The sequence below is a fragment of the Periplaneta americana genome, chromosome 10 (genome assembly GCF_040183065.1).
Source record: "Periplaneta americana isolate PAMFEO1 chromosome 10, P.americana_PAMFEO1_priV1, whole genome shotgun sequence".
NCBI lineage: Eukaryota > Metazoa > Arthropoda > Insecta > Blattodea > Blattidae > Periplaneta > Periplaneta americana.
In genome coordinates, this window is record NC_091126.1 from 162,503,183 (window position 1) to 162,515,745 (window position 12,563).

The window sequence follows — 12,563 nt, forward strand, 5'->3', positions numbered from 1 at the left end:
TAAAGGTTCTGACGAATAATTTGGTTTTCATACGAACTGTGTCTGAAACTATTACACGGTTAGAAAAGTCAGAGCAAGAGATGCCGGAAGCCTTCAAATTAATTTAGAAAATGATGCAAAGAATTAATGAGACATCAAGTACACCGGTTACTGAACGTGTAAAACAGAATTGGAAATAAATTTTATGTAAAAATAACGGATATGGAATAGCAAATTAGTGGACATAGAGTCACCCGAGAATAAAGGACTGTCTCTTAGAGACTGCAATGATGTTAGGTTTTTTCGTTTTGCTCCTATCACGTCGTGCGACGTAGAGCGCACCTTTCTACAGTACCAACTTTGGCAGATAACCGAAAAAAAATTTACGTTTGAGACACTGAGAATGTATCTTGTAGTACATTGCAATTCGGTACTGTAACTGCACCTCCTAAAGACGACCAATAGGATAAATGAAAAATTTAAAATTGCTACATGCTTATTTCCACCATTAACACTGTGTATAATTAAACACAAATGCTTATAAAAGACAGGAGAATAAATGCTTTTCACATTCTTTTGACATTATCATTGCGTAATGTATATTTACTTTCAGAGTGTACATATGTGTGTTTCCCCATACTACCGTACTCTACTCCAAATAGCAACGTTGTTACCTCAACACATCTCTATCTACCTGCAGCGAGTCAACAACCTATAGTGCATGCACAGTAAACTTATTGTATCGGGTCCAAAGACTCGAAGCCTGGTAATTAGTTACCACTGCCACCGGGTATATACCTATTTGCAGTGTGAATACATACATACATACATACATACATACATAAACTACACATTGTAAACTTCAATCATTTCTCATAAACACTTCTTAAAAATTTGAATTTACAGTAGAACTCCACAAATAGACACAGCAATGGTCCGTGTGCGAGACTAGGTACGAACTCTGTCTTTCTACGGAGTATTGCGGATATTGGTAAACATAAGGGCTGTACAATCTTTTTATGGCGTGCGGACCGAAACATAAATAATTAACGTATATTATTTTAAATAATATATTGTAGTATACGCAAAATATATAACAAAACAAATCCGTGATTAAGTATAATATATACGTGATACATCTGAAACATAAAACGAACTTCTAGAGGAAAAACTCTCTAAATATATCTACATACGGGGCTTTCATTTCAAAACTTCTCTCTAAATAACTAGTTAATTAAATTGAATTCAAATTAAACCAAAAAACACGTAAATTTAGATATCAAGGGGGAAGTCTTAAACAAAGCTTAATTGCATTTTAGATTTCACCTCCCACCCCCAGCCACTCCCACTTTGAAATTTCAAATGGCACCCCTATATTTTTATACTTAAATATGAAAGAGCATTGGAAGCTGTGTTGGAAAGAATGGGTAAAGAAAGAATGATGCTGAAACTGATCAGGAAGAGAAAAAGGAATTGGTTGGATCACTGGCTGAGAAGAAACTGCCTACTGAAGAAATGGTGAACGGGAGAAAAGTTCGGGGCATAAGAAATCAGATGATAGACGACAATAAGATATATTGATCATCTGCTGAGACTAAGAGGGAGGTAGAAAATAGGAAAGAGTGGAGAATGCTGGGTTTGCAGTGAAAGACCTGACATTTGTCAGAACATTATGTATGTGTAAGAAACGAAGGTGGAGTTGGTTTGTAGCTCTGCATATTAACCATATTTTGTCATTACAATGGTGTGCTAAAATTTTTAAGTTCTTAGTTTATGTAAGTTGTGGTGCGTAGCAGGAACGAATTTTCACCGAAAATATGTTTGTTTCAAACTACATAACTCTTCGTAAATATATGTCTCAATTTCATACTTTGTCACTTAATTGTCAATGACGCAGGCTAAACTCACACGGACCAAAACTTTGCGATTATTTTGCAGTTTTGTGTGGTTGTGCTATCGGCAGAACCGACCACACGTGGACTTCTTTTTGTGGTCGCTTGAAGTCCATATCGACCACAGACAACCACACCGCAAGCTTGGCTATTTGCCGTCGGCAGTTCAAGAAAACGTCTGTCGTTTCCAAGGATACGGTGTCGGCGGCGAGTGGTCGGCGCGTCGTTCTGTATCAGTTGCGCTCGACCACCGACAGCGACAAGTCTGTGGTTGTTCTGTGAGTGATACCGATCACTCATTGCGACAGACTTCGACCACAGTCTAATATATACAGTCGCGAAGCTTGAGGTGATTTTTTGCAAATCTCGTGATAAAGCGCTCCAAGTGGTTAGCAACTAGAAACAATAGACTGTCCACGTTCGACTTTGGACTGTGTCGTATTTCCATCGAGTGCTAGCTCGTTGCGTATTTCACATTGATGCTTGTGAAATGTTCGTTATTGGTTGTAATGAAAATGTTAATGGCTAAAATACTATAATTGGAATAATAATATTTTACTAGAGATGTAGAAAAATTAAGTTTGTTTTAATGAAATTTATTGATCACGTTTTATTTTCAATTCTGGTGGGATTATTATTGCTTAGGGCTACTTTATTTTTTTTTCAAACGATGTTTTTAATTATAGCTGGTAATTTTGTTGTTATTTTTATTTGTTACTTCACTAGAGACGTAGAAGAAGTCTGTTACAATAAAATTTATTGATCACGTTTTATTTCCAATTCTGGTGTGATTATTATTGCTTAACCTCATCCCACTCTGTTAACTACGTAAGCCTACACTACAAGTACCGGTACACATAAGTTACTCCATTAATTCATATTTATTGGTTTCATAGTTAATTATCGCTATAATCTTGAATGAGTGAAGCGATTATAGTAAATTTCAGTTCGTTTTGCACAAACAAAAATAATATTAATCTATTTCTTGCAGGTATCTTCGAGTTTACGGTGGAATTTAATATACTTCATTAAAATAATAAATTAACTTCAGGCCTATGCATTTAATATTTCAATAATGGAAGGAAGGTGTTAATATTTCCAAAAGAACACAACGAAAGTGTAACATATTTTGTCGTCTACTAGGAGAGAGATCTGCGATGATGAGGCGATAGTAGCGATCCTAGTGGTGGGCAACTACCCATGTTTGCATTTTTACTACATATTGAGCTTTGCGACTGTATATAGTAGACTGTGCTTCGACAATGACTTCAGTTTGTGGTCCGTATTAGTTACTATTATCTGAAGACTCCACTGCAAGAATGATGGATGTCACTTTCTTGTCGAAAATGAACCAAGACTGTAAATGCATAGCTTAAGACATTTAGAATGTTCATAGAGAGTTATATGGCATTAACACTGATAGTCATTGTCCAGTAATGATCGGAAAATCACAGTTAAGCTTTGTGCGCTAAGCCATGGATAAATATACAGGGCATATCAAAAGTCCGGTAACACTTTCAATATTTTATTACACAAAAACTACTAATAATAGCACTTTCAAAGTTACGTCAGTTTAAAGTCAAACTCTCAAAGTTCTGTTTACACCTTACAGAGATTCAATGTGTGAACCACGAGTGACTTGACAGATGTCCAAACGATAATCAAACTCTTCCCATACCCTTTTCAACATATCCTCTGTGACCGTCACGGCAGCTTCTCGAATTATGGTTTTTAGTTCCATTAAATCACGTGGCAAAGGCGGTACAAACACACGGTCCTTTAGTTACCTCCATAGAAAAAAAAGTCACATGCAGTCATATCGGGTGACCTTGATGGCCATGTCATGAAACATCTGTCCCTTACTCCAGCACGTCCTATCCAACGATCAGACATCTCCGTATTCAGGTAAGCACGAACTGCATTGTGGAAATGTGGCGGAGCCCCATCTTGCCGAAAGATGAAATCGTCATCGATATCTTGTCTAAGTGAGGCACCAACCATTGCTCCAACATGTCCAGATATGAATGTCACAGTAGCCTCAATGAAGAAGAAATGTCCGTACAGTTTTCGTTGTGACAACGCGCAGAAAACATTCACCTTTGGTGAATCACGCTCATGTTCAATGATTCTGTGAGGTTTCTGTGTACTCCAAACACGACAGTTGTGCTTGTTAATTTCCCCACTCGCATGGAATGTCGATTCGTCGCTGAAAATTAAGCGGCTGAATAACTTTGAGAGTTTGACTTTAAACTGACGTGTGTTTGAAAGTGCTATCATTAGTAGATTTTGTGTAATAAAATATTAAAATTGTTACCGGACTTTTGATATGGCCTGTATAATAGGATGCGAAACTGCGGACAACACCATCTGGCGGCGGGGGGCTGAAATAAGATCAGCCCCCAACGTCGTAGGTGGTGAATATTAGAACTACGTGTTGGGTACATTACCCAGAGTTCTCTATTTATCCGTTCGAGATATTGCTCAAGTAGTCAAGATGGCAGACAGAAACTTGCTAATAAGTGACCATAAAGTGATACGTGTGTGTATAAGCAGTGTATGTTAAACAGTGATGTTTATGGACGTTGTAAAAATAGTGTTGTTGAATGTATTGTAAAGTAATAGTAATATAATAAATTGAACTATCTAAGTAGTTCTTGCAGACTTTTCCATTGCGCTGTACAATATACAATAAATACCCAGAGAATACAATCCCAATTATCTAACATTTTGCTTTATTTTTGTCTCTGTCTGGTTATATTTTAATTGGGTAGTGTAAAATAGATCGTCTCTTTTATCTTCCTGTTGGCTCCGGTAAGAATTTTCAGTAGAAGATTCTGTGAGGAGTAAAAATGTAAATGTTTTATTTTAAATTGGGTTAGTTTTGAACATCGATGAGGGTGGGAGGGAATACTTTCTGCACAGTTTAACATTTGTCACCAGGTGCGCTGCTAAATGCATGGAGTAATTACTCTTTTCGCTACTTGGAGCGCTGGTAGATGTAATAACGCCTCTCTCCCCAACAGGTGGCAGCAAGATCAATTTCTACAATAGCGCCTCTAGTATGTGTTACGGGAAAGTCAGTAAGTTTCGCATCCTATTATATATTCATCCATGGCTAAGCATTTCAAACTTTCAATTGCTTCTCCTGCAAAATGTATTCCAAATGTCATCCATTATTCTTGCAGTGGACTCTTCAGCTGTTTCCATATTAATTCCTGACCGCCCACAGTACAATCACACATAACTGCAGAATAATCGCAAAGTTATGGTCTGTGTGAGTTAAGACTTATTCTGAAAGCGCGTTCTATCCTTCATAAAATTCCCGAGAATGGACCGTCAAGTAAATTGCTAGTATCCTATATTGGCTCTCGACTCGAGGACCAGAATTTAAAATTTCAGCGATCCGATGTAAAATTATTGTAAACAGAGACATTATTCGAATCAAGCTTTCAGGTATAACTCCCTGTAAAGTTGATTTGAATAATTTCAAGGGAAAAATTGTTCCGGGGCCGGGTATCGAACCCGGGACCTTTGGTTCAACGTAGCAACGCTCTACCAACTGAGCTACCCGGGAACTCTACCAGACACATCCAACTTTCCCCTATATATCCACAGACCTCAAAGTTAGCTGACAACCGTCAAGCAACCAGCATTGAGTGCACACTAACTCTGTGTGACTTAAATTGTGGTTTTCTGTTAACGAACAGTGACGTATATTATGCAAATCAAGCTTTCAGGTATAACTCCCTGTAAAGTTGATTTGAACAATTTCGAGGGAAAAATTGTTCCGGGGCCGGGTATCGAACCCGGGACCTTTGGTTAAACGTACCAACGCTCTATCAACTGAGCTACCCGGGAACTCTACCAGACACATCCAATTTTCCCCTATATATCCACAGACCTCAAAGTTAGCTGACAACCGTCAAGCAACCAGCATTGAGTGCACACTAACTCTGTGTGACTTAAATTGTGGTTTTCTGTTAACGAACAGTGACGTATATTATGCAAATCAAGTTTTCAGGTATAACTCCCTGTAAAGTTGATTTGAATAATTTCAAGGGAAAAATTGTTCCGGGGAAGGGTATCGAACCCGGGACCTTTGGTTAAACGTACCAACGCTCTACCAACTGAGCTACCCGGGAACTCTACCAGACACATCCAATTTTCCCCTATATATCCACAGACCTCAAAGTTAGCTGACAACCGTCAAGCAACCAGCATTGAGTGCACACTAACTCTGTGTGACTTAGCCTAAATTGTGGTTTTCTGTTAACGAACAGTGACGTATATTATGCAAATCAAGCTTTCAGGTATAACTCCCTGTAAAGTTGATTTGAACAATTTCGAGGGAAAAATTGTTCCGGGGCCGGGTATCGAACCCGGGACCTTTGGTTAAACGTATCAACGCTCTAGCAACTGAGCTACCCGGGAACTCTACCAGAAACATCCAATTTTCCCCTCTATATTCACAGACCTCAAAGTGAGCTGACAACCGTCAAGCAACCAGCATTGAGTGCAAACCAAAGGTCCCGGGTTCGATACCCGGCCCCGGAACAATTTTTCCCTCGAAATTATTCAGAGACATTATTGGGCGTCTTTCATAAACATGTTCCTGTTTTGAAACATGACGGAAACAATCGAAGTAAGTAATTTTTTGTGGCATTTTCCCGCCACTGAAGCTCTCGTTAGCAGAGGAGATAAAAGTGGTTCACAATGAACATCCCGCTCTTTCACACGGGAACTTTTCTTATTTACTGTTGATGCAAAAGCTCAAACTACATGCTGCATTTTGCATTATAGCAAAATACTTTCTGAATATGTAGTACAGTGGGAAAGAACAGTGATAAGCGAATATTATCAGAAGTAGTTAAAATTTATGCGATGCGATAGGGTTTTATAACCTATTATGATTCTCAACTCGTTTCAGACTGGGGCTTTATTCGCAAAAGAATTTCTTCCACGTAAAACTAAATAATAATTACTTTCAAAGCAGAAATAACGTTGTCAAACTTGTCAATTTCAGACTTCAATTCAAAATCGTGAATAATTCGAATTTTTTACGCTGTCCCTTGGCATTTCTACAGTCTATAACGCAATGTTAAAAAATCGTCTGTAATTCGAATTTCTCTGGGAATTCGAAGGGACATCCAATGAATTTCCGTTCCGAGATTATGAAAATCAGCCCGCAATATAGCGCAAACAGACTGTTGCCGTCTTCAGATGAAGAAGAATGACCAGAACATACCGAAAAACCATTTCCTATGGACGTCAGTAATTAAGCCAGTATCACAGTCTAGCATATACAGTCACGAAGCTTGAGTTGTGAAGGTGCTAGGAACAATAGACTGTGCTGGTGCTATTTCGCACTGTCTGTAATGAGGCAATATTAGCGATCCTAGTGGTGAGCAACTATCTATGGATGCATATTTACTACGTATTGAGCTTCGTCACTGCATATATTAGACTGTGGTAGTATGTTAAGGATTAACAAATGTGAGTAAAACAATTTTCCAATCACTGCTCAATAAACTCAAAGAATTTTAAGAAAAACAAAGGAATCAAGCAAATCAAAAAAACTTTGAATGTCATATTCTGACAATGTTGTACAAAATCTTAACTTTTAATGCAAGATGGTCCGGATGTGATTCCCGTGGGACCTCTGCAAGTTTAGTTGGTTGGTTTGAAATACTTGAACTATTCTCTTGAGAAAGAAAACGTGGGTGTATTTGAATAAAAAATGCCTCTGGCGTATAAACTAAGAAAATAATTACAAACGAATTTTTAACATTGCTGTGTGTGTAAATATCAAAGGATCTCGCGAAAAGTTACAATTATTCAAGATTTAAAATTAGAGGCGTTCTAATTAAACAAATTTGTCTAATTAAAGTGCTTCTCCCCCCCCCCCCACAAACTTAACTCGTCCAGTATATAAAAATACATTTTAGATGCCAAAAATTTGCATCTCTGTAATGAACAAAACATTTTCTGGGTCAATGTAGAGTATCCACCGCCCACTGAACGAATATTGGTTAAACGAGCATTGAGCGACTTCCGCCGATTTTGGAATAGCCACCGACGCGGTTAGGTTAGGTTAGGCTTTTATTATCCCGTCAAGATGTTTAGGATTGGTGTAAAACTGGCCTATGTCTACTATAGTGGCCGGGACATAAGTAACATTCACATTTATTACAGACATTCTTGTAGCATATTCTGAAAATGGACCGGTTAATTTAAAAAAAAACTCAATTCGAAATATTGAATAATTTATTTGTTTAATATTCCCTTCAAATTCGAATTAACCGACTTCGACTGTGTAATATTGGTGCAGCGATAGTATAAAACAATGTATTTGCCGTCAGTGTCTATTATAAACAACAGAAGATAGAGTGGAACACACTTTTCCCATAGATATTCAGATCTCTCAATACGGATATTAAGATAACATAAACACCGCAGAAAGATAATACTGTAGGACACACGCTTACCTTGAGCGAGGAAGAAAGATGACAGAAACAGAGATGCCAACAACATCACGCACGCTACACTCGCATCACTACACTACGAAAGTCCGTATGCAACTGCGCTACCTCGCGAAAAGTAGTAGTAGCTAACTAGCGCTCGCTCCGTCCTCTGGCGTACTTGCCTGTAAGCGCGGATTGTTACTAGAGTTTGAATACAGTCTTCTCTTTTCAAGAACTTTTATGACTCACATTAAGCAGTACAATATGTAACGATACAGATATTTCAGTGCCACATGTTTTGTGTAAGATTAGTGGTAAATGCATTCTAGGAAATGATACAATGAATTGACTGCGTTTTAAAAACAAAATCATGATTCTTTCTACGTACTAATGTAATCGGAGAGCGTTCGGTGAAAATACCATTGGGTATATTGGCGTCTTCTTAGTAGAGATGGACATTCCTTCTCTTTGTAATATAATACCACAGTCTACTATATACAGTCGCGAAGCTTGAGGTGTTTTTTTTTTTGCAAATCTCGTGATAAAGCGCTCCAAGCGGTTAGCAACTAGAAACAATAGACTGTCCATGGTCGACTTTGGACTGTGTCGTATTTCTATCGAGTGCTAGCTCGTTGCGTATTTCACATTGATGCCTGTGAAATGTTCGTTATTGGTTGCAATGAAAATGTTAATGGCTAAAATATAATAATTGGAATAATAATATGGGACAAGGAGGAGACGTTTGTAGTGCTATAAATTGTAGCAACAGTAAGAGAAAGAGGCCAGAGTTATCCTTTTTCCGATTTCCGAAAGATTCCTGGGTTTCCACAAGAATGCTGTGCAGAAACAAAACTGTTAATTTGAAGTTCTTTGTGGCTGTTAGAAGACATTATATCCTTAAATTTCACAATGAAATGTTTCAGTCTAACCGAAAGGACATTAGATACCGGTCAAAGTTCTGTCAGTTAGGCTGCTAAATTTCCAGAGAAATAAAGGTTAGGTCTACTTTTTTTTTCAGAGGATATATTTTTAATTGTAGCTATTAATTTTGTTATTATTTTTATGTGTTATTTTACTAAAGACGTAGAAAAATTAAGTTTGTTTTAATGAACTTTACTGATCACGTTTTATTTTCAATTCTGGTGGGATTATTATTGCTTAGGCCTAATTTTTTCTTCAAAGGATATGTTTTTAATTATAGCTGTTAATTTTGTTGTTATTTTTATTTGTTGCTTTAACTAGAGACGTAGAAAAAGTCTGTTACAATAAAATGTATTGATCACGTTTTATTTCCAGTTCTGGTGTGATTATTATTGCTTAACCTCATCCCATTTTGTTAACTACGTAAGCCTACACTACAAGTACCGGTACACGTAAGTTACTCCATTAAATCATATTTCCATTATTATTGTTGTAAAGAGAAGTGCAAATTAATATTTATTGGTTTCAATTCATAGTTAATTATCGCTATAATCTTGAATGAGTGAAGCTATTATAGTAAATTTCAGTTCGTTTTGCACAAACAAAAATTATATTAACTTATTTCTTGCAGGTATCTTCGAGTTTATGGTGGAATTTAATATACTTCATTAAAATAATAAATTAACTTTATGCATTTAATATTTCAATAATGGAAGGAAGGTGTTAATTTTTCCAAAAGAACACGACAACGAAAGTGTAACATATTTTGTCGGCTGCTAGGAGAGAGATCTGCGATGATGAGGCGATAGTAGCGATCCTAGTGGTGGGCAACTACCCCTGTTTGCATTTTTACTACATATTAAGCTTCGCGACTGTATATAGTAGACTGTGATAATACAGTATTTTTAATAAATTTCTACTTCCTACTTGCTAACGTATATAAATCTACTCCATTTATTCGGTTATTATAAATACAAATAAACTAACGGAGTATTTATAAATGTCCATTTTTAAGAAATATAGAGAGTTTATATTTGAAGGAACGCTTAGATACAGTACTTAAATTTCTTTCTATTACTTTATATATGTTAGAAGATACGTAAAAACTTATTTCAGTTACATTAAATGAAAGGAGGCCGTCAGCTACAGGGCTGGGCAGTATTTGAAATACATTTGTATTTTGTATTTTGTAATTTGTAAGGATTTTCGAAAGTATTTTGTATTTCAAATATTCAAAATACTTTCTTCTTTTTCTTCTTCTTGTCCTTCAAGATTTGGATTTGAAGAATGAACTTTTGTCTTACTTGCCTATCCATTTCAGAGTGCTAGCCATATACTTAGTTTTCTTGCCACAACTGATTTCCTTAATGTCATTAAGAAATCTCCCACAGCATCAAGGATCCATCACCCAACACTTGCTAAATGTTCATCATTATGCAATGCGTTTAGGAGATCCAAATCCTCAGAAATTATATCAGTTGTCTTGAAATATTCATTAAAGTTTCCTTGCCCAACTCGATGGAACTCTGTTTATGACTCAATCTCTCAAATATTGCAATTCAAACATGATATAAACAGTATATGTGAAAAACTGGGATTGCCAACCTTCAAAGATGTTGAGTTTCAGTACCTTGAAGAATATTGTGCAGTTCTGGAAACCACTGCCATAACCGATGGTTTAATGCAAAATGAGAAGACGTGTTATTACGGCCAACTTTTGTCCACATTAATTTCCCTCAAAAACAGATTACATATTCTGTTATCTAGTAATCCACGCCATCTATTCCATGTACAGTAACTCCAATCCTAATAAGTTTGCTTTCATGAAGATTTAAAGCGATGTTTGATCTGACCCCAGAAGCAAATTGAGCTATTTTGGCAGCTTGCTTCTACCCATCATTGAAGATGAGATGGCTGCCTGACACTATCTCATCAAATGATAAGAAGATAATACAGAATATGTGCGAGAAATCAGCTGAGCAGTTGTCTGCTACATCTTTGGTCAGTTCAGACGATGAAAACAAATTTTATGTTTTCAACTTTAGTACAACAGACTTTGAAAAGCAAAAAGAAAAGAACTTTTCTACTGTGGAGTATGAGCTCATACAATTCTTCAATGGCAAAGGGGCAACCTTGTGCACTCCAGAGAATTACCCAACAGTGAAACAAGCTTTCATAAAGTATAATACAAGCTTGTGTTCCTCTCTGCCTGTAGAAAGACTGTTCTGTTTTGCAGGATTTATTCATTAACAAGCAAGGGGATCCTTATCTGATAAACTTCTTGAGAAACTGTTTTTTTAAGGGAGCAGTAATTATTCAGGAGGAACTGTTATTTTTAAGGGAGCAGTAATTATTCAGGAGAAACTGTTATTTTTAAGGGAGCAGTAATTATTCAGGAGAAACTGTTATTTTTAAGGGAGCAGTAATTATTCAGGAGAAACTGTTATTTTTAAGGGAGCAGTAATTATTCAGGAGAAACTGTTATTTTTAAGGGAGCAGTAATTATTCAGGAGAAACTGTTATTTGTAAGGGAGCAGTAATTATTCAGGAGAAACTGTTATTTTTAAGGGAGCAGTAATTATTCAGAAGAAACTGTTATTTTTAAGGGAGCAGTAATTATTCAGGAGAAACTGTTATTTTTAAGGGAGCAGTAATTATTCAGGAGAAACTGTTATTTTTAAGGGAGCAGTAATTATTCAGGAGAAACTGTTATTTTTAAGGGAGCAGTAATTATTCAGGAGAAACTGTTATTTTTAAGGGAGCAGTAATTATTCAGGAGAAACTGTTATTTTTAAGGGAGCAGTAATTATTCAGGAGAAACTTATTTTTAAGGGAGCAGTAATTATTCAGGAGAAACTGTTATTTTTAAGGGAGCAGTAATTATTCAGGAGAAACTGTTATTTTTAAGGGAGCAGTAATTATTCAGGAGAAACTTATTTTTAAGGGAGCAGTAATTATTTAGATGTAGCATAATTTCATTGTTGACTGGGAAAAGGAAGAATGTTTTCAGTTACAGTGTTTATATAAAACTTCGAGATAAAAAATACTTTTAATGTTAATATAATATTTTAGATTTTCAGTAATATTCTTATGTCTTTAGGTCTATATATTGTATCGAGTATTTGAAATACAAATGTATTTTGAGTATTTGAAATACAAATGTATTTTGGTTAATTTTTTAAAAGTATTTTGTATTTGCATTTCAAATGCAATTTTTTGAAGTATTTTGTATTTGTATTTGAAATACTTGGATGTCAGTATTTTGCCCAGCCCTGCTCCTTTATTCCCAATGGTACAATATTTTCTAAAT

General features: G+C 36.2%; 1 protein-coding gene across 1 annotated transcript in view; it reads right to left on the reverse strand.

Moving 5' to 3' along the window:
- LOC138708124 (titin-like) overlaps positions 1–8,489 on the reverse strand; it is a 155,139-nt gene extending 146,650 nt beyond the window's left edge. Inside the window, exon 1 of the mRNA XM_069838338.1 lies at positions 8,357–8,489. Within this exon, the coding sequence (XP_069694439.1) occupies positions 8,357–8,402 (46 nt within the window). The 5' untranslated portion in view covers positions 8,403–8,489. The remainder of the gene's footprint in view (positions 1–8,356) is intronic.
- Positions 8,490–12,563: the final 4,074 nt, after the last annotated feature.